This window comes from Phaseolus vulgaris, chromosome 6 (genome assembly GCF_000499845.2).
Source record: "Phaseolus vulgaris cultivar G19833 chromosome 6, P. vulgaris v2.0, whole genome shotgun sequence".
NCBI lineage: Eukaryota > Viridiplantae > Streptophyta > Magnoliopsida > Fabales > Fabaceae > Phaseolus > Phaseolus vulgaris.
The window spans coordinates 29883419-29907486 of record NC_023754.2 but is presented as its reverse complement, the minus strand read 5'-3'; the positions used below and the strand labels follow the sequence as shown (position 1 = coordinate 29907486).

The window sequence follows — 24068 nt, the reverse complement described above, 5'->3', positions numbered from 1 at the left end:
ATATGAAAAAAAATATAAAAAATTCATATTGTAATCGACTTACTATTCACCAATTTAGTTAAAGTTTTTGATACTTTTTCAATAAGGTATGTATAAGCCATCATATAAATTGAACCTTGTGTTTATATTTTATCAAATTATGTTACCTTTGGAATACAAATAACTCCAATGGATGCAACTTGGTAAAACAGTTTTGTGTGTATATATTTCTATCATGTAACTCGCGAATTATCTTTTACAAGATGTATCTTATAAATGTAGATGATGAGTACAGGAGTAATAGTTGCTCTCTCAATGATAATTAGAATTATTTTAATATGTAAGGAAGGATTTGTTATTGTATTCTATTTTTTTTTATATATATATTTTTTATATCTTTAGTGTTTCTTAATAGATTAGAAGTGGGTATAAATTATTTTTAAGTTCGTTGTTACGAACTTTGTGTTTGCATATGATTAAAGTCTGTTTGATTAAAGTTTGTGGATGACAAAGTTTATTCATGTTATTGTTATTGGATTATTTATGCGTTAGTTTTTTTTATGTTATTTGGAATGAGACTTCTTAGGATGATTTATCTATTATCTTTATATAAGATAAAATATTAATGTTGATTTTTGTTATATAAAAGTTGAGATACCATAAAAGTTTGTTTCATATTTATTATTCATTGAGAAAAGAAAACAAGTAACAAAATAGAAGAAAAAACAACAACAATCTTATGGTAAGTATACAAGATGAAAGCACACAGGAAGGGAAAGATAAAATACACACGCACACATACAGGGAAAAATGTATAATATCATGATCAGTATATCGATCAAACAACAGGAAATGAAGCTATAATGATGACTGAAAGGAAGACTCAAGTTCCAAGGAGTGTAGCTTGTTCATTCAGGGAGAGGTGGTGGCTGAAGGTGGTGGTGACAGGAAGGGAAAGGAGGGGATAGTGGTTGGGATTGTGGGGAGTACAGTGGCAGGAAGTGGCGGAAGAGTGAACTGTGGAAGAGTTGGCATGGTTGGAAGAGATGGTTGTGGCAGTGTTGGGATTGTAGGCAAAGAGGGAATGGTTGGTAAATTTGGTGCTGTTGTTTGCAGAAGATGGCGAGATGCCTGACCAATATCCATGGTTGAGAAGATGAGAGAAAGAAGAAAAAATGTGATGAGTGATGAAGTTGATGAGGCCATAGCTGAATGAAGTGAAAGTATATGAAAATGGTGTGTAGATAGATTGTATGAGAGGCTTAAGAATAGTGCTTGCTTCTTATATAAAGGTGAAGATGTTTTTGTTAGCTCACCTTCCTTTGAATACCTAAGAATTCAGTTCGTTCATCTAACTCACTTCTCCACCCAATATGAAGATTCAGTCAAACTCACTCAAATTCATTTTAATTTTCTAATGATTTCAACTCCAACCAAACCGATAGTTGTAAGTAGTTCAAATGTTGTTGTTACTATATACACATATTTCTTGAAAGAGGGAGGGAACCAGCTGTAATATCTACTAAAAGTTTACCTACTAAAATTTATGTAAATACTTGTATTTTTAAAATAATTTTTTTTTATCGGCAACAAAAAAATAAAATAAATGTGATCCATTTTAAGGGTTGTCAAATTCTCATATAAAACAAAAGAGACATAGAACTCAAGAAAAAACTTCAACTATCTATTTTGTCAAAAGCAACTTTAAGTTCAAGGACCAATCCCGCAATTCTATCAACAACTTTTAATTGAGTGCATATATTTTAAAGATTCAAAACACTTATTAAAGAATGAGAAACTTGTTGATGATGCCTTTTACGAGATTCAGAATGTGAACTAAGGAGAGATAATTTTTTTAAAATAGTAAAAAGATATTAGATACTATTTTCTTTAAATCCAAAGTTCAAATAAAATTATTAATTTTACAAGGAATTTATTATTAAAATTAGTATTTTTAGAATTCTTATCCATTATACTTGAAAAATAAATTAAAGTAGAGTAACTTATATTATTCATTAAAATATCCTTTAAGAAATAGTAACCAACCATTTGAAAAATAATTCGTTTTAAGACAATACAGAAATAGAAGAATAAATAGTGTTAATAGAATTTAATTTGTCAATTATATATATAATGTTTTACAAAATTTCTGTACTGAAAGGTAAACATTTAAATTTGCTTTATGATATTAAAAAGAGAGTACTAATTTTATGTTTAAAACTGTCGGAAATTACAATTTAGTATGCACATTTATTTATTTAATTAACTATCATTTTCCGTTAAAAGAAAACATTTATTTATTTAATTAACTATAATTTATTTTTTATGAGTTTTAAATATTTGTATTTTCATTCTCAGTCTAAGAAGTTCAATATATAGTTGTAAATGTTATTATAGAAAAGAAATGTGGCACCTCAAATTCGTACTTTTTTTTTCATTTCAATTAAAGAGGCCTCTTTATAATTCCAAATTCACGTATCATTTTCCAACCGTACAATTGGTCCTTCTTTCTTTTGTTTTTGTAAAACGGAACCACATGCTTAACATCTTCGTCTCTGCTACACAGATAGCGACACTACCTTACCAGAATTATGTTTTACTTTTTTAAAATTTAATCTTTATTTTATTTATCTCTTCTTTAATCTCTACAAATTATATAAAATAGTTGTTTTAGTTTCTCTTATTAAAAAATATAACCGAGATGAACAAAAGAATAAACTGAAAATAAAGATATGAGAATGAATATCTCTTCTTTCTTATTATTAAAATCAAAACAAATGGTCTGAATATATACAAGTAGATAAAGATAATTAGAAAAGACATCCAATTATTCTCCTTTACAAAGGTTGAGGACTTAAAGCTTTAGGGTATAAATATTATTCAGTTGCTCTGTGGTGGAAATAGGAAGTAGATGGATGAGACCCTTCTTTAATTTTTTCCGGACCACCTGACAATCTATTTCTATATGTTTTGTACGTTCGTAAAACACTGGATTTGCTGCAATGTATCTTGCTGAGTCATTGTCACAATATAAAAGAGATGATTGCTCAAAAAGAACTTTAAAATCTTGAAGAAGATAAGTTAGCCATTGAATTTCACATGTATTCAGCTTCACAAGAACTTTTTGATATTGTTCCTTGCTTCTTTAATTCCCAAAATATGAGAGAATTCCCAAAATACACACTAAAATCAGCAGTCATTGATTGTTTTGATAATTAGAAAAGACACCCAATTATTCTCCTTTATAAAGAGAAACAACTGATAATTAGTAAAGACACTCAATTAATATTAGGATCCTTCTATAACTCTGGGTATCCGTATTCTTTAATATCTCTTTAGGGATAGATAGATGACATCAATATTCCAACCTTAATTTTTAGATATTGTTTTAAAGGTTGGTATTCCATTATAATTTTATCATTGTCGATAAAAAAATATTGTTCTTAAAAAACACTCCAATAATAATATGTATTTAAACTGTTCCAACTTTAACTTTTAAGTAATTTGAAACTTTATTAACCGCAACATATATAGACTAAAAATAAAATTTTATAAACACTAATTAAAAAAAATGATTTGAATATCTATGCAGATAACATTCCTATAACTTATATACTTTACCAGCTTTTATATAAGTTTTCTACTTTATGTTGTTATGTTATTTAAGACGAATAATTCATAATAATTGATTTCTCTTAGTATAAGCGCTCTTAAGATATTGGTAGAAGATAGAAGAGAATTCTACACTCAATTCAAAGAAATATTAGTGTATGAAATATTAAAGATTAAATATGTATTTCTTATATTTGTAGGTCTTTTTTAAATTATGATATTTTTTTTATCAATAAAAAATAAATATAATTAAGGAAAATATTTCAGAGTGTTCCAATCCTATTGATCAAATTATTATGGTTAAAATAAGAAGGTTTTAAAGTAGTTATTATAAATATTATTTAATCATTAGTTATATTAAGAATATTTAATCATTATTTTATTATTTAATATTCGATTTTAGTGTATAAGTATAGTTTTTACTTTTTTTTCTTACCAACTAAGAATAAATAAATTATTTTAAGTATTTAAGAAATACTCAACTCTATACACACAAAATACAATGCAAGAAATATCATTTTCTATAAATAAAAAAAAAACACCAAACACCTGTCTCCTATAAAGATAAAGTAATTACATACACAAAATAACAATTTAGGGCACAAAAAAAGGACCTCTTTTTGGATAAACTATCTTTCTTTTCATCAGAACCAAAGGTACACTTCTTATATAAATTTGTTTTACATAAACATTATTGTTTTAAACTCCTGTAATAACACTTTAAATATCTTAAAAGATCAAATGTAATGTGTGTTCTTGGAAGGCTTTGTGAACAGGTATATTTTGATTTCCAACTCAAAATCTTAGGTTGTTGCAAAACCTACTGTTAGTAGAAATGTCTGGCTCCAAATTGTTTCCAGCCACAGTTAAATTATTGTCAATCTACTATCCATTGAAATACGATAAAAACACATGTCCTGAAAATACATGTTTTTTTTTACCTGAGATGCCATCTTTGAAGGTTAAGTTCACAAGAGTTGAGAAAAAGATAATTAAGGTTACGTTGATATGAAAAAAATTGTGCTTTTTCTATGAAAAACAATGAAATCAGAAATAACATGTCCCATGTATAGATTATTAAAATTCATGCTGCACATGGATACCCATTATTGCCTTCTATTAGGATAGGTATTCACAGTTAAACTAAGTATAAATTCTTTTTAATACCATTTTTTTTATCAACAATAAAAAATAAATAAATGGAAACCATTTTAGGAGTGATCCAACCCTTATACATAAATAGCTAGCGCCTTATCAACGTTCAACCAAGAAACACCTTCCAACTAAAGTGAACCAAATACCATGACTACATTTTTTTTTTCAGTTCAATGAAAAAGGCCTCCTTGTAATTCCAAACTCACGTATCATTTTCCCACCGTACAATTGGTCCTTCTTTCATTTTGTTTTGAGAAAAGTTTCTTTGTCCCTGCCAAATCACCCACATGCATAACATCTTCGACTCTGCTACACAGATAGCGACATTGGGTAACCAGAATTATGTTTTACTTTTTTTAAATTTAATCTTTATTTTATTTATCTCATCTTTAATCTTTATAAATTATATAAAATAACCGACCAAACTTCTTATGAATTATGACAACAATGATAATTATGAAAACTCTTTACGAATTATGATTATGTCCTAAGATAACATCAATATACTAATATACTAACATACCAATATACATCTCTATAAATTATGAATCATGTTATAAATCAATTAGCAACTGATATTTAATTGATTCGACTCATCACAACAAGAGATTATAACTAAACACTATAAATAAATCATTTACATAAGTGCAAAATACGCCTTAATCAATACAGTATACATTATTTACAGAGAGTACTTACTTAAATGTTAGAGTATCTTTTTCATATTCATCATGACCGAAAATACCTTAAAAATATATTATTTTTTAAAATATTATAAACTAAAAGTAAAATTTTATAAACACTAATTTAAAAAAAAAAAGTATTTGAATCTCTATGCAGATAACATTCCTATAACTTGTACACTTTACCAGTTTTTATATAATTTTCTACGTTATGTTGTTATGTTATTACGACGAATAATTCATAACAATTTATTTCTGTTAAGATTAGCGCTCTAGATTGAACTTTCAAGATATTGGTCGAAAATAGAAGATAATTCTACACTCAAATCAAAGAAATATTAGAGTATAAGATATAAAAGATTAAATGTGTATTTCTTATAGGTCTTTCTCAAATTATGATGGTTAAGATAAGAAGGCTTTAAAAAAATTATTATTAATATTATTTAATCATTAGTTATATTAAGAATATTTAATCATTATCTTTATTATTTAATTTTAGTGTATGATTGTGGCTAAGTATAGTTCTTATATTTTTTTTACTAAGAATAAATGAATTATTTTAAGTATTTAAAGAATATTCCAACCCCTATACACACATAATACAATAGGAAACATCATTATTAAAAAAAAATACCAAACACCAAAGATAAGATGATTATAAAAAATAATTACATACCCAAAATAACAGCATAAAATATAAAAAAAACTCTCTAATAAAATAAACTATATTCCTTTCATGAGAAAAAAAAAAGAGTACACTTCCTATATAAATTTATTTTACATAAACATTATTGTTTTAAATTCTTGCACTTTAAATATCTTAAAAGATAGAATGTAATGTGTGTTCTTGGAAAGGCTTTGTGAACACATATATCTTGATTTCCATATCTCAAAATCTTAGGTTGTTGCAAAACCTACTGTTAGTAGAGATGTCTGGCTCCAAATTGTTTCCAGCCACACTTAAATTTATAAAACAACCAATTTATAATAAAGTTTGTATTTTTTATATATTATGAAATATTTTAATTTTAGTTCAAATATGATTTTCAGCATCAGATACAGTTAAGACTAAGTAAGAGATTTGAGTCTTCCATTTACTAATAATAACATAATTAGTCATTCAGATCACATCAAATTAATTTGTAGTTTTAAGGTAAGAATATTGGATGTGTATATATCTTAGAAGAATCGATGTAAGAATATAATTTTAGTTGGAATTTGTAAAGAATGATGAAAATTAGTAGCCATGATGACAAAAAGAATGTCTGTAGAGGGTGAATGAATCCTACGAAAGAGAAAACAGACGGAGCTAAAAAAATAGCATAATTAGGAGATATTGAAAGAAACTTGTGCCTCCACAACTGTGAAAGTATTCAGAAATGGAAGATTTGTACGAGAAAGAAATTACAGAATTCATTGAAGTAGAAGACAAGAAGTCTGATACAATCTTACAAATCACAGCTTCAACCAAACTGACTGAAACAACATATGAACTGAAGATTACATGTAATTGAAGGAAACATAAAAGAGAAGCAGCTTGGGAGTGGAAGAAGAAGAAACAGTTTGAGGAAGTGTCATGGGATTATTTTGACGCCTGCAACTGTTATCTTGGGATGTGGGAGGAGGTTGGGGATATCTGGGAGTGGCACGTTGGGAAAAACGGCTAATTTTTTCATAAAACAGAATCCTTACAGAGCTATCCGACAAATAATATTGAATAAACAGAGCAGAATAATAAAAGAGATAAAGAGAAAAAATACACTAAAAAATTGTTAACGGAATTCGGTCAATTTAACCTAATCTACGAGCACAACGAAAACAATTCACTTTTATTATTATGGAAAAAGATATTACAAATTGGGATATATGACAGTGAAGAAGGAGAGTTTAATTTATAATCTTCAAACCTCCTTTCCAAACAATGAATCCACCGATGTGGAACTTGGGATTAAGCCAAAATCAAAAACCGGTAAACCATCTTGAGAATGCGGTGGAAAGAGGTGTTTTAGTAGGAGACGAGCCTCTGCAACCCTGGAGTGAATTATCATGGATGAAAATGTCAGAAGCAGAAGAGGTAAAATCAAAGACAACCTGCTACAACCCATTCTTCAAGCTACCAACAATTTCCTGTGCTATGCATCACCTGCTACTGCCATTTTATACACCACCACCTACTCAATCCTCTCATTATTTTACCACATTTTTATTATTCACATTCATTGAATGCTGTAAAAGAATAAATAAATAAATTCAATTTTTAGTATAAATAGAAGGACTGAGGGAGAAAGTTACTAGTAAAAGAAAGAGTAAAGAGAGGAGGGAGAATATTTTTTAAATTGTCAGATTTGAAATTATTTTTTAGTCGATATAGAAAAGAATTATTTAATTACATGTTAACAACTGAGTTTTGAATCCAGTGGATTGTATGAAGTTGGTGGTTTAATGCTTTCTTGAGTTGCTTTGGTTGTTTCTTATTTAAGTTGGAAGGTGTTTTTTGAAAGTTGGTAAGGCGCTAAATCTTTATGTATAAGGGTTAGACCATTTCTGAACTGGTTTTCATTTATTTATTTTTTAGTGTTGATAAAAAAAATGATATGATATGACCTGGGTCATTGTTAATAAAAAAATTGTCAATATAAATTAAAAAATCTTCGACAAACTTTTACTGAAAAATATATGGATCTTGATTAAAAATTACTATTAGCTTATTTTTATTTATAAATATATTTTAGTATTAAAATAATTTTATATTTGATGATAATTGAAATATTATACCTCAATAAATAAATAAATAAAAAATAAAGAAATTTGAATAAACTCATTTGAAAGGAAATAAAAAAAACACTATTAATTTTAAATCTGTTAAAAATTAAATTTTACATAAAAAATTAAAACACATTCATTTCAAATTAACTTGGGACTTAAAGAAAGTTTACAAGAAAAAAAAAATCACACTCATTTTTGAAGATTTAAAAATGCTACTCAGTTAAGTAATGAGCAACGACAAGCTAATACCCAATACCTAATAATTTATTGTTTTGTTTTACATAACTTATAATATTCTCTCTTTTTTTTCAAACCCATAACAATTCCTCCTCGTCTTCAATTTGGTAAAGGTAAAAGACAACCTACTAATTTTCTTATTGTTTACACAGCCTAATATTTTTTTTTCAAACTAATAAAAATTAAATAATTAAAATTTCGTGTTTTCACTTCAATCCAAATATGTCTACGTAATCCTAAAGAGATAATTAGTGCTAACTGAAGCTGTTCTTACAACAAGGACCAAGAACACTTGAAATGGGTTAATCAAGACTAATCCTTCAATCTTGGGTCGGGTACTCCTTAATGGAATCTCTTTGCTTCTCCTCTCGGCTGGTGCTCTCGGCTTCTCCTCTCGGCTGGTGCTCTCGGCTTCTCCTCACAACAGGTGGGGGGTACCTGCAAGTCGCTCCGATGCCAAAGTCAGAAAAGGTTTAACGTTCATCAGATAAAATCACTCTTACCTCTTTCTATCTCTGAACTCCTATTTATAGAGTTTCTTTAATGGGCTTTCCCCCTTTACTCTTCGGCTTTCTTTCTGCACCTTTTTTATTATTTGTGCACCCCTCTTGCAAGTTTTTATCTAATTAGGCTTTTACAACTTTTATATTTCTTTTATTCTTGTCTTTATTGCTTCCGGTCAAAACCTCTCGGTTTTAACTTAATCATCTTAATTGTTATACTATGTAGTTCTCGGCATGAACCTCTCGGTTTTACCCTATCAGTACATAAGCTTTCACAGTGAATCATAAAAAAACCTACATAAATGGGATTTTTTCATTAGATTAATTTTATTCTTTGTACAAAAATATACTTTTAATTTATATATTCATTTAAAACACGTGTCTTTTGTACTCGATGAGCCAGTAAACCTTTTGGAAAATATCTATATTGCTTTCAGAAATGTTTGTCTATTTTCAAAAGATATTTTTTTTTAGATTGAGTAAGGTTTCTATACCAAGAACTGATACATCCTTTTCTAACTTGTCGACTCTTAAATTATGTATCAAGTCTTTTCAAAGAATCATTAACTATTCGACCAAACAAGTTCTTTGATTATATTATTATTTTTATTATTATTAATATAATTTATACATATTAATAATAATTATTATTATATTAGTAATAATAATATAAATTATATTAATATTATTAGTATTGTTAATAATAATAAGTATAATAAAAATCATGATAATACTACAGAATTTGTTTGTGGTAGTGATTAAATTTTTTTTGATTAATGAAGTAACTGGTTTTGAATCTCATTCACTGCAAATTTTATTTTATGATGTCAAAGTTACATAATAATTATATCCGTATGTAATATTGTAAACTACTTGCTTTACGTCTAGACTTATAAGTTAAAAAAATTGACTTTAATTAACAAAATTAATCAACATTACTGATCTTATTTGAAGATAATACTTGTCTTAAATTTTACTCTACTGAAATTATGTGTGTGAGGTGAAGGTTAATGAGAAATACAATCTCAGTTAAATAAAGAATATTTTAAAATATTTTAATAAATAAGATGAAATTAATTTTTATTTGAATATATTTTTTTTAGAACCTTACTAAACTTTTTCTTTTGGATATACTAGTTATTAAGTTAAATTTAATTCCTACAACTGTTTGGTGTCAAATATATTTAACATTTTTTTTTATTTTATCAAATTATGATATTAAAATAATATAATTAAATAGAAACTAATTTTAGAGACTAAAATAATTAGTTACAATATTAATTAAATTAAAGACTATTTTAAAAAATAAAAAATTATTAGTTTTTAAAGTAATTTTTATTATTAATCAAAATAAAATAATTGATATTTAGTTATTAGTTATTAAAATTTTACTTACTATCTACTTATCTTCTAAGTTAATCTGTATTAGTTTTTTAAATACTTATTTATAATCTAAATATTAGTAGTTAAAACTTTGATAACTAATTTAAATATTAATAAATAATTTTATAATATTTTATTAATAATAAAAACCATATTGGATATTAATAATTTTTTAATTTTTTAATTAATATTTAATTTAGTTAATATAGTAAATAATTATTTTTTTCTCTTTGTTATTATTTAATAATTTTTTCGTTTTAGTGTTATATTATTTTAAGAAAGATAAAGAGAAGGTGGCTTTGAAGAGAGTGGAAGGTGTATGTATCCAATAACAATAGATGTTTTGAAGTACATGAAGTAAAGAGACATGAAACCTTAATTGAATGAATGACAATAAATAAAGACTATTAAAATTAACTATTAAATAATTAGTTATATTTTAAATAACAATAGATGTGTAGTATATATTCTTAACTATTAAAATTAAGTCTTTATTTATTTGGATAGTATGATGAAAAGAGAAAAAGTGAAAAAAAAAATAGAGTGAAGATAGATAATGTGTGAATTGAAATTGTTTAAATTGAAAGAAGAAGAGTTTAAATTGATGAAAAAGTAGTATGATAAATTTATTTATTATTAATAATTTAATTTAATTTATTATTTTAATTATCTATTAATATCAATATATATATATATATTAATAAAACATTCACAACCTAATACTTAATTTAAATATAAATATTAATAAAATATATACAACATATATTAAAAGAGGAAAACTATACTTTGATACTCACCAACAAATTACACCCAATTAATAATTATTTTGGTAATATAATAATATATATTGGTATTTTAATTTAAAGATAAAAGAAATTTAATTAAAATATTAATATTTTAGGTTGTCGAGTGTATTTTTTTTCTTTACAGAATGAGAAGGTTTTCATCATAACATTCCGACCATTCGATCTGACGGTCACGAATTATTTTTGACGGTGAGGATATGTGGAACTTTCCACACAGTATAATTGTTAAACTCAAATGCAAACACATCACCCACATGCATAACACGTTCATCTCTGCTACTCAGACAGCGAGTGGCACACTACATAACAAGAACTATATTTTTACTTTTTAAAATTTTGAAATTTATTTAATTTCATGATTTCATCTTATATTTAATCAATTATATAAAATCTTGATTTTTAGTTCCTCTTCAGAGATAGAAAGTGAATTAAAAAATATATTAATTTTAAAAATATAAAGACTGAAAACACAATTTTAAAAACGCTAATTTTAAGAAAGAAAAAATTTAAATCTATATACAAACAACTCTCCTATAAATCATACAGTTTCCCAGCTTTATATAATGTTTTTATATTAGGTTATTAGGACGAATAATTCATCCGTTTTATTAATAATTTGTTCCTATAAATCTTATTTGGCATAAACATTTATTGTTTTAGATTTCTGTTCGAACATTTAAAGTATCTTAAAAGATCAAATGTAACGTATGTTATTGGAAAGGCTTTCTATAAACACATATTTTGATTTCCATCTCAAAATCTTCCTATGCAGCTACTTATGTCTAAGGCATATCTTTAAAACTTAAGTTCAAAAGTCTTCAGCAAAAAAGATATATTTGTGCTAACAGGTAAACACTATCCATAAAAATATGTTTATGCGTCACACAAAACATTAAAATATTTCAACGTGAGTGCATCTTTAAGGATGCTAATTTGAAAATACAAAAGCTTATCTTTTGAGAATTATAGAGCAAAAATAAAAATTTGTTTTTACAAACTTAATAGTTACCCAATTAAACTTGTTTATCATTTTAAGAAGAAAACTTAGTTAATATTTTCGGCCACAAGTTTTTCACTTATTGAAAAATAAAAATATAATTCAATCTCATAAAATTAACTTACTTGTATCAAGTTATATATTATAATTTGACTATATCACTAGTTGATGTATTCAACATATTAACTTAGAACATATAGAACATGAAAATCCAGAAAACTCTAATAGCGAATAGGATAATAGAATTACCAATCTTGATTATAATAGTCTCTTAAGGATTCTTATAAAGTAAAATTTAAGTGTAATTCAATTCGATCGGTAAGATAGAGTTTAGACTCACTTATATTTATAGTTTATGTGAATTCTCGAACACGTCTCCTCACATTGAGGACTGGACATATCAAGTGTCGGACTAAGAAGAATTCAATAACGGATCATATGTCTTAGACCTTGATGAATTGGTTTTGTAAGATTGAATTAAACTTAAATTACATTATCTTTATATGCCTTAATATGGTATAAAGTCAATCACAATCGATAATAATTGAGACTATGAAATTTATCTAAATTCTCAAACTACGTATCCTTGGTGAGAAAATGTATTACACATCTTAGATTAGATTGACATCTACCATATAAATAGTGGTATAAACCTTTGTAGGATTGAGTTAATTAGACTTAAATTTCGTTACTTGATACCAAATAATAAACTCTTGTGTTTGATGGAGAATTTTCTTAATAAAGTTATTTCTGTATCAATGTGATCCCCCAAGTTAGTAGCAGTCTATGTCATCCATAGTTTTTTTCTCTCAGACTGGTTTAGTTAGAAACTGACACAAAATCTGGAACAACATAAAAACTGAACATTACATACTTGAATGAATGACAGTACAATTTAAAGGCGAACAGAAGCACCTAGGATTGCAACAACAACAAATGATAACAGTACATTAAACGAGTAACAATGAAAGTGAGGGATAGATTTGAGGAAGTGCAGGTACTCATGGGATTACTTTGATGCCTTCAGCTGTTAGCTTGGGAATTGCCAGAGCAGGAACTGGCACGTTAGGAAGTGACAAGCTAGGAACTGGCACGTCAGGAAGTGGCACAGCAGGAAGTGGCAAGCTAGGAAGTGGCACAGCTGGGACACTTGGGAGGGGCACCGGCAGAGATGGTAACTCAACTGCGGAAGGCAATGGAAGGACTGATTTTGGCAGAAGACGTGCCTCTGCAACCCTTGAGTCAATGATGATGGATGAAAATGTCAGAAGCAGAAGGGGTAAAAGGATTGACATGCTGCTACAACCCATTGTTGGAGCTACACAACTTAGTCAATAGTGTAAAGAAAATTGGCTTTGGTAAGGTTGAGGTGGATGTGGTCTCTTTGATGTCATTTGTGTGGCCTTTTATAGATGAGATAAGGCTCAATCCTGCTGCACATGGATACCCATTATTGGCTTGTATTAAGATAGGTATTGACAGTTAAACTAAGTATAAATTCTTTAATACCATATGAATACTGTCAACAAAAATTAATCATATCAACATCTACTTAAAAATCATGTTACCAAGGATTCGGGTGCCAATGTTCTGATGTGAATCTCAAAATACACATCATGTCAATGACACAAGACATTGCAATATTTCAACCTCACGTCTATAGCAAAATAAACACTTAGTTTTTAATAAAAAAACTTAACCAAAGACACTCTTAAACTTCCTTTTTATTTATTTATTTTAATAAAAACTCTCAGCTATTACTATAAAACTTGACATTTTGATACTTCAAGTAACAACAGTCATCTGTCACCACATAAAAAATATTATTAAAAGAAAATGAAACATAAGAAAATATGGGAGATTAATCCAAAACTCATATATTAACAAAAATATAACATATGTAAAATTTATACCTATTAATAAAAAATTTAAGAAAAAATTAAATAAAAACTTGTTATACCAATGAAAATACTCTTTATGAATAAAGACTAAGTTAGCAAGTTTATCAGCATATGCATTACCTTCACAAAAAATATGAGAAATTTTAAACCTGATTTTTTTACAATAGTTAAGATAAGTGTTTCCCCTATTACAAAACATCCAATGAACATTAGTCATAACAGTGAATGCAGCATAAACCAAACCAAAATCACATTCAAGCCATAAAATAGTAAAATCCATCTTTTGATCTTGTTCAATAGCATGTATAATTTCATAAAATTCAACAAACAAAGTAGTATGAACATCAAGGAAAGCAAAAAAACCACCAATAAATTCCCTCATACATCCACGAAAAATACCACCACAAGTAGTAAAACTAGGTAGAGTACCATCATTATTTATTTTAACCAACCTAGAGAAAGAAACTCTCATCGAACAGAAGATAGAACTTTACCCTTATAAGTATTAATACCAAAAAACTTAAGCACATTAAAATCAAATATATAAGGTAGAATTTTAATTACACACTATACAAGTGAGATTTTTAATGACGCAAACATCCATTTTATTTTACTTAATCAGGTTTTAATTGGCAACGTTGGCAGGATTATTCTTTGAGGTCGATGTCATGTAGAGCTTTTTTCTGAGCATTAGTAAGACATTTTTTAGACAGATGTATAAGTCTTTTTCATTCTGTGTTAACAAGAGATATTTTTAAAATTGTGAAATTATCTGTCCATACACAATGTTTGAGTCAACCAGAAAAGCAACTTTTTTTGGTTAACGATGCATAGTTTGGATGTGCTGGTGAAACAACGTAGTAATCTGAAAGACCCTAGGTGTAGGTTTGCTCAATAACATCTGTATTAAACCAGCATTCGCGGGTATATGCATGCAATTCCACACAAAACATGGTATTAGCATGCAGTGCCTCTACGATGTCTGAATGAAGTACTCATACCTATTTCATACTTTGGATAACAACAATAATAATAATGTTGTGCTGGCACTTCAGTGGAGGAGGGGAAGTGACAACAAAAAACTTTAGCCTGAAAGTTTTGGGCCAGAAGCTATGGAGATAAGAACTCGTTGGCTCCAGCTTTTCTTTTAGCAGACGATAAAATGAAACATTTTGTCATATTGGAGGGTCAAATCCACAGAATGAGGCTTGCACATGTAATAAACCAAAAGAACATAGTGGAGTAAGTTGTCCCATTGTGGATAACTTGTGGCTTTTGTTCAACTTATCATGATAGTATTCTAAGCCACATGAACACCAGCCTATCAGCTTCTTCTCTGCTATGTACAGCTAGATTCCATAGCCAGATTTATTTATTTATTTATTTATTTTAAATTACTCATATACTTGATCAAATACATGTTAATTATTTCAAGAAATTTTATCTCAAAATAGTTGGCAGTTCAGTAAATTTTATGAAACTACTGAAACAGATGCATACTACTTATAGTATGCCACAACATAAAATCCCTTTGATTGTAACATTCAGAATTTCGGGATTTGATTTCCATCTTCAATGATTAACTATGTCAGGGTGAAATAAAATATTTTAATGAGAAGTAATAATCTTCAATACTCAAAATTCTTGTCTTTTAGTACCTAAGATGCACAGCTTGTATTAGTAAAAAACATGTGCAATTTGCAGAAGTGACAATGAAACCAGAAGTGGCTGATTCTAAAATGTCAGAAGGAATAGTATTGATCACCTTGCTGTACAGCAGGTGGCCTCTACTTGGGAGGATGAAATTACAGAGAGTTTTAATTGAAATGCATACAATACAGTGTGGTGCATCTAGAACCTCAACTGTTCTTTAGTTCTAAATAATGTAGACAAATGCAATATAGCCATGAATGCTTGGATAATTTCTGTATGGTGTATGGATGGATAATGAACGAATCCTACAACTCAGCTCTTACTTATCTGGAAATAATACAGTCGAAGATTCAACATCGACTAAAAATTAGTATATTTCATAGTTTATAAGTGGGTGCAAACCTCGTTTTATAAGTCGATTTTATGAGTTTTTGTTAGGCTTAAAGTCAATTTCTTAATAAATACAAATAGATGGAGTTAAAAGCGTGTGCGATAACTTAATTTGGCTGCATTGGAAGAATTTTTTGCATTCATAACTATATCATGCCGAATTTCAAGATTTTATTGGACTGGAAGATTTGAAAACTTGATATAATAGTGAATACAATCAATATGCTTTAGCAGAACTGACTACAAACTACACTGTGTAATTTAATATTACACATAAAGTACAAATGAAATCTCAATAGAGCAATCCTATAATGGCAACAAGTAATGAATAATAAACACATTAAACTGTACAAGTTACTAGAACAAAGTTCTAGTTTAAGGAGTGTAGTGGCTGGTGAGGATTAGGATTTTCAGAAACTTAGGCACTTATGGCTTTGTTACAGAATAAGCAGTGGTAGTAGTGGCATTTGGGGTTAGAAGTGATGGAATCATGTTTTGAAAAGCTTGGTACTTTTGACAATAGGGTGTTGATTGTAGTAGGATAATTGCCTCTGCAAACCCTTGTGTGACCAGTCATTGTTGAAAAAGTTAGAAGCAGAAAATGCCATCTTTCAAACTTGTAAATATTCCTGTTCAGGTATGCACCAAAGATTAAGCATTCTATTCTTGGAGAGAATTATATTTTCAATTGAATTTGAACCCCTTTTCTCGTTTACATGATTTCTCGTGCCATCAGATTATAAAAGTGATGTACTGTTAGTTATCTTTATAAGGCATTTACATCACTCTGTTTGATCAGATCAAGAAATTGAATTGAAACACCAGAGGACAAAATTCCTGCTATGAACATGGTCTTCTTTCATGCCATGAAAAAGAACAATTTCTGATTCGGACACCCTTTTGAAGCACATGACACCATTACACAAAATGAGCAGCAAAACAAAAATGGAATACAAGAAAATCAATTTGTTGTGTATTTACAAGTATGTCCAACATGAATGTCTAAATCCAACAGCAAACACTCTCATGTGCTGATGTGCAGACTGCGACACATGCATGTTCTAAAAGTTACAAGGATAACAGAATTATTAAAGAATCATGTAATAGGAAAAACCAGCTAATCAGCTATATCCCTGAAATTCAATCAAGAGTATGTGACATTATTTTATGGTTCAAGAAGGTGTGAACAACCAAACTTGATGAATTTCATGAAACCAAGTTCCTCTAACTAATTTCATCAAAGGCTTCTGTTAAGTGGCAAAATTCAGTAAAAATATGGTAAAGTTAAATCTCAATACTTTTTATTATTGTTATCTCAGTTCTAGTATTGAAACTAGTCTAATAACTCAAAACTCCCAGAAAATCCTTATTCAAACTGCAAGCTAATAATAGATTATGATTTGTTCCGACATGGTTAATATATCATATTAACTAGATATTAAGGAGAAGTCTGGTTGGAATGTGATTCTGCTTTCGTTTATGTTGCGTTTACTGCTAGGACAACTGTTCCTTGGATGCTTCATAATCGATGGAATGCTTGTCTTATTCACTGTGGGAAAATTAGGTTTACGGTTACTCATATTTTTCGTGAAGGAAATGCGTGTGCTGATAAGTTGGCTAATTTAGGATTTTTTCATAGAGAGCCTTTTCTTTGGTATAATAGACTTCCACCTTGTCTATTCTTAGAATTCTTTATGAATAAGTATAGTCTACCTATATATCGTTTTTGTTAAGATATGGGTTTTGGTCTAGTCCCCGTATTTTTGTATTTTCTTTCTTTTTTCTTTTGTTCAATAATACTTTTTTCATGTGATGGTAAATGATTGTGGTAACTTGAGGTGTCAGCCTAGCTGAGATCTTAAGTTGCATAGTGATACCTAACATGGAAGCTTTTATTTAAAAAAAAAAAAACATTCTTTTTTAACCTATCAAAATATTTTTTACCGATAAAATCGTGATGATGAAACTTTCTTGAATAAATGTAATTTATGAGAATATAACACTTAATTTAGATATTACGTCAAGTTATTAAAAAGAAAATCTTAATCGTTTTCTCACTTAAACTATAAATCATACTACTTTAATTCAATCATACACGTTCCATTGTAATGGGTAACTCATTTTAGTTACTTTCTAATTTTTTATTAGTGAAAAATCTTATTTAACCTCGTATATAAATATAAATATTATTTTCTCTATTTCAAAATGATTATTTTAACATCATAATAAACCTTTAAGAAATACTTCATATATACAAACTTAAACAAAAATACTTTCTCTTTTTCAAATATCCTGTCTCTCTTTTCAATACAAATAATAGGATGTCGTTGGAAATTCATTTTTTTCTATATTTAAAATATCTTAAAAAGGCTAAAAGAGCTATTATTTTTAAAAAAAAATTAAGAAGTTAGAAATATTATTATTTTGAATGGAGAGGGTATTTGGTAAATAAGTTTTTTCAAGAACTTGTAAAACTCTAGTTTCTAATTCTTTTATAATTATTCCTGTTTCCTTTTAATGCTTAATAAATTTGTGTTTTATCCCAAATAAGGTAGATTTTATTACAATTTATATATTTCAACTACTACTCAAATCAACATATAGTGAAATTGTGAAGTTCATTTTTATTTTAAATTTGATTGAAATATTTTAAAATATTGTATAGGATTAATAGTAAAATATAAAATATGAAAGAGAGTATTGTAATTTGTGCTAAAAATATAATTAAACTAATTAATCTATAAATAAAAATTGAAACAATTTAAAATTAAGTTAAAAACAAAATTATAAATAATCAAAAATATATTTGTATCAATAAAATAAAATTTTTGTATAAAAATATCATTAAAAATTTGTCTATTCTTTCATTTTTCATTTATTACTTGATATATAGTCTTCAGCTGGTCCGGGCTGTGCAACTATCCGATTAGGACTGTTTCTTCCTACACCTCTATAGCTTCTTCTCTCACCTCCATATACTTTTGAATTTCCAAAAATGTTCCTCTATAATATTTCGGATTACGTAATCTAATCTGGAAGTCATTTTTCAAATTTATAGAAAAATCAAATAAAAAAACCTTTAGATGTATTCCAAAAACATTCTATAAAGTTTAATTATGGAATCAAGAATATAAAATAAGAAAAGAAAACGTAAAGAAAAGGATGATCCATTATATTTCTTAAATTCTGGGAGAAAAATAAATTGGAATAGGTTTTAAATTTTTCTTGAAAATGCATTCTATAATAATAAATTTGTGAAATATTCTAAAATGAAAAATTCATAATAACTAAATACTAATTTTAATTTATGTATTCCAGAATTTATTTGGAAATTATTTTTTTCTGAAATGGTTCCAAAATGTGTACTTGATATAATCCAGTCAATGTAATTTTGAAATCTTTCTTTATATTTTTTAATTGAAGATTGAAGATCACAGTTTATGATTTATGACTTTGGTATCTGTATCGTCCCGGCCTGCTCGACCCATGACCGAGTAGGCTGGTCCGTTTGGTGGTCAAATAGCACTGATTGCGTGTGACACTAGGTCTCAGATCAAGCAGTTTCTTCCTGCAACCCTACATTATTCTTCCTGCACCCCACAATGTTGTGCAAAGACATAAAAACTGTACATTTATTTTTTTATTTTGAATTACGAAATTCGGTAAATTTTTGGATTAGCGCTTCTGGTAAAATTTCAGATTGGCACGTCTGGTAACCTCCTGGATTGGTGCTTCCAATAGTACATAAATGTCAGTGTTAATCCAAAATAAAAAACTGCAAAACATCCCAGAATAAAAAACCATCATGAAAACCCAGAATTCAGCAATCTATAAATCAACAATTTATGCAAACTTTGTTTCTGAAACACCTCCTCATCCCGATAAAAAACATGATTCACTTCCAGATTGATGAATTCGTAGCATACTCCCAGATCCTGATTTCAAATAAAAGGTGAAGGTCAATTTTGAGATTTAAAAAATTATGGGGTGCAGGAAGGAAGAAAAATGTAGGGTACAGAAAGAAAAATGTAGCGGTGCAGAAAAAAACTGTCCTCAGATCATTGTCTGAACAGGCCAAAAATGCAGTAAAATGGGCATAAACCCATTTGTTGAGCTAAAATGGAAAATGGAAAATGAAAAATGTGCCTTTGAATCTCGTTTGACATCTTTTGTAAAGGTCATTTAAGGTCTCGTTAATAACAATATGGATAAATAATCTCGACATCAATCAAAGCGAGTTATCTGCACAATATCCTCAATTAGTTATATAAATTAGTTATATAAATGCTTTAATTTTTTTACGCAATATCTCTTATTATATTACATAATTATTATATTACATAAATACTTTGATTATATTAAAAAATATTTTAATTTATATACATTAAGATCTTATAAAAAAATACTATAATATGTCATATTAAAATATGGAGAAACTAACATCAAAATATAAATCCACGAAAACTTATAAATTGATGATAAATTGATGATCATTGGAGTAATCTCAACTCATACCTTCAATATTTTCACTACATACACAAAAAAATTATGTTATTATTGACTTGGCGTAATAGTATTTGCTGCAGAAGCTCCTCTTATTCCTTGGAAGAGAGACTCTTCAAAGCTCATTCAGATTACAACCGAACTCATCATGACAAGAATAGTTTATATTGTTTCAAGTAGGTCTAAACAGTTAGTAAGCAATGGCAATCGTCTAAACAGTAAGCAATGGCAATCCTTCAAAAGAAAGTGTGGTTTAAACAACATTTACAAAAGCCGTGTAGATTACTGGAAAACAGTATATAATATACACATATTTGAAGGGAATAAAATAACATAGATTTCATCAAACCCAGAGTACATAACCTTGACGATTCTTCAAAATGCTACAACAGACAGACTCACTGACATGGTAGGGGTTTATTCAAATCAATCCATTTATCTATCTAATAAATAGTACAAAATACATAACCCGGCCTATGCTTCTTAAAATTCTACCAAATTTCGAAAATGCAAACTCCAACACCAAAATAGAAGTGCAAACTTCAACACCAAAATATTCTGTTTTTGGCAGCAATTCTTCCATTTTCCTCCAATTTAGTTCCCCGGTAATCAAGTGTCCATTTCTCAAATGAACAGTCAATAAAGTTGTAGTAACCACCATGAATAGAGAGTTCTTTATTCTTCACCTTTTCTTCTATCCAGGGGTAAGTGAGTAGGTTTAACAAGGAATGGTTGATTGATTCCTGTATAAAAAGAACATTTCAAGCATTAAACTTCAAAGTATTCAACATTTTGCATGACTCCTAGTACTTAGTTCGTACTAATGATAACAATGGGGAGAAGGATTAACAAAATGAAAAAGCAATAGAAAACATAATACACACACATCAAATCTAAGAACAAAAATATTTATATATATATCACCTTCTCACAATGCGTGCACTGCTCATCAAAACTGAGGTTAGAAGCAGCAGCCTTGGCTTTTGTTCTTGCCTTCTTCCCACCAATGACCCAACTTTTTATAAAACTACAAGGACAAAAATATATTTTCAATTTAGAAATGTATGTCACATTTCATTCAAGAAAGCATAAGGAGAACCAAAATCTACAAATAAGCACCTTTTTTCAACATCATCATCTTCCATACTCATGAGGGCACGTATACCGCCACAGCAGCTGTGGCCAATGACTAAGATGTTCTCAACCTGCAATGAAAGTAAGAACAAATCTTGGAGCTTTTGGACCAGTAATTTAGAAATCTATTAGAATCTTATGCAGTCAAATATTTTGCAGAATTTCTTGCAAGCCCCAAGTACTAGACGCTGTCTCATGAGATGTTATTAAAACGGTTGACTTCACTTGTTCCCAACTTCAATTAAGTATTTTGCAATCAACTTGGCATTGCTGCTATAAAATAAATAAAACAAGAGAACTCATTCCCTCATTTCTGAAACTAAAATATTCAAATTCAATCTCTCCATAAAAGTTGAAGTTATCATAAAATCAATCATTATTTAACAAAAACCATTTTGTACTTCAGAAAACTACCCGATCCGCCAGAAGAAAATGTGAATGAGTAAATAGATGAACTAACAAAAGCATTAGAAGTTTCAAAATGATGAGGATAAATCTTGTCTTACACTTTTTAAGTAAATAAATGCTTACCAGAAGGGTATTCACAGAGAATTCCAGAGCGGCGTTTGTTTCTGAGGGTCCACTCTGCACCGGGAAAAATGAATTAGAAGAAGGGTATCTCTTCATTCAAACATTAGCAATGATAATTATATGGTCAACACAGGCAGCCAAATTCATAGCAGTGAGACTTGTACCTCAAAGGTAGGAACCAAATTAGCGATATTGCGAATCGTGAATGCTTCTCCTGGTTGAAATCCCAAGATATTAGAGGGACATACCCTAGAATCTGCACAAGCAATAACCATGAACTGTTCTGGCCTTTGTTAGTAAATTGAAATGAACTGAAAGGAATCAGAAACAAACCATAAATGACAAACTAATAAACAACAAAAGGCTTGGCCGAAAGGGTGGTTAGGTAATATAGAGGAAGTCAGAAAACAGAGGTCAATTACCTTTGGTGTTTGAACCTTCGCAAGAGTTTCAAACTGATCAATATCTTTCCTGCCATAAACAGTATTATATAAGCTTCAGCCTAAATTAGGCATAAAAAATGAACATTTCAGACAAGGGCTTTCTGAAGCTTACAAGTAATTCTTTTTAAAATTTAAAAACCTATATTTCAGGTCATTAAATACATCACACCCATCTTCAGCATCAGCTAAAGTGTTTAGCTTGTTGTTTTTAAGTTTCTCTGTAAATCCCGGAGGCCCCATTGAAGCCTTTAAAGTGAAACCTCGATTTCTCCTGCAAACATTAGAGCATCATATAGATAGACATAAAAAAGAAGAAGCAAGAATTGGTCAATTAATTAATTGTTTTTACTTCTAAGAAATAGCTGCAAAAACATAATGATTACACGGAAGGAAAATTAGATCTGCATACTCATTAATAGATTGTGTATTAACAGATTTAAAGTTATGAAACAAGAGAAAATTGCAATATCAATAAGCAATTAAGCACAAGGAATCTGCAATTCTGCAACCTAAACCAGCAAGGGATCAGAACGGAGAATACTCAGTTTCATCCATTAAATTCGTTTTTCTCTCGATGTTCAGGGGAGACTCAAAGTTTACAACCTTTTTCATTTATCTTTGTTAGATTAATATTTACAAAAACCACAATGATACTTCAAAACAAAGTCAAGATTGGATCTTGGAAGTTTCAGCTAATTACACTAGCAAGGAACGAACACCCTAGAGATGAAAATCAACACAAGACTAGAAAGTAAGAAAACCGAGCACGATTGAAGCAGGGGAAGCAGACGGGCACTGACCTAAATGCCGTGAAGAATCTGAAATGGGTATGCTCAAAGTTCCCTTTTTTCGGCGCGGCACAACCCAAGATCTGCTGAACTATAATGATCAGTTCACTCAGAATTCAAAAGCAGAATAAGAAAACGGGCATGTAAGAGAATAAAACACATGAGATGAGAGTGCACAACAATAAATACCGTTGATGTGGCAGGTTTGGAAGCGAAGGCATCAGAGGAAAGAGAGAATGGTGCAGGAACTGCCATTAGTGAAATGAAACTGAAATGAAGGTTGGGGAGTGAATAAAAGAGGCATTGTTTTGTTGGGAATTAAAATAGTAGTTGGTGGGTGAAGTTTGTTAGAGTCATGTGTTGTTGGATTGCCTCCAAGAAAGACGGAGAAACCAAGGTATTTAAAGAAAAGTAAAAGGGACAAGAAAAAGGTTATTCCTTTGTTCCTCCACCACCAGTTACCCATGATGTGGTGATGATACTCTCTCAACCTTTGCTTTTGACTTTCTGACCTATCTCACATATCACAATTCCATTTTGGCCCTCGAGAGGATAAGACCAAGTAAATTTTTGGAAAGTTCTCGAATATTACATATGTACGGTG

The 24068-nt window shown here is 28.9% G+C and overlaps 1 protein-coding gene and 1 long non-coding RNA gene across 4 annotated transcripts; both read right to left on the bottom strand.

Annotated features, from left to right (window-relative positions):
- Window positions 1-12964: 12964 nt before the first annotated feature.
- LOC137832760 (uncharacterized) lies at window positions 12965-15530 on the bottom strand. Its single transcript, XR_011084606.1, has 2 exons — window positions 15024-15530; window positions 12965-13554 (listed from the first exon to the last, which is right to left on the bottom strand). It is a non-coding gene; the product is annotated as an uncharacterized lncRNA (long non-coding RNA).
- Window positions 15531-20881: 5351 nt separating this feature from the next.
- LOC137832756 (beta carbonic anhydrase 5, chloroplastic-like) lies at window positions 20882-23973 on the bottom strand. 3 transcript variants are annotated; one of them, XM_068641091.1, is made up of 9 exons: window positions 23654-23973; window positions 23477-23547; window positions 22789-22947; window positions 22656-22704; window positions 22398-22511; window positions 22234-22287; window positions 21688-21773; window positions 21493-21595; window positions 20882-21311 (listed from the first exon to the last, which is right to left on the bottom strand). In XM_068641091.1, exons 1-9 carry the CDS (start codon window positions 23717-23719, stop codon window positions 21111-21113), a joined length of 903 nt encoding a protein of 300 aa, XP_068497192.1. In that variant the 5' UTR covers window positions 23720-23973; the 3' UTR covers window positions 20882-21110. The 3 variants fall into 3 exon arrangements, with proteins under 3 accessions (XP_068497192.1, XP_068497193.1, XP_068497190.1); XM_068641092.1 differs by having other exon boundaries at window positions 23477-23555; window positions 23654-23959; XM_068641089.1 differs by having other exon boundaries at window positions 23477-23550; window positions 23654-23865.
- Between the last annotated feature and the right edge of the window lie 95 nt (window positions 23974-24068).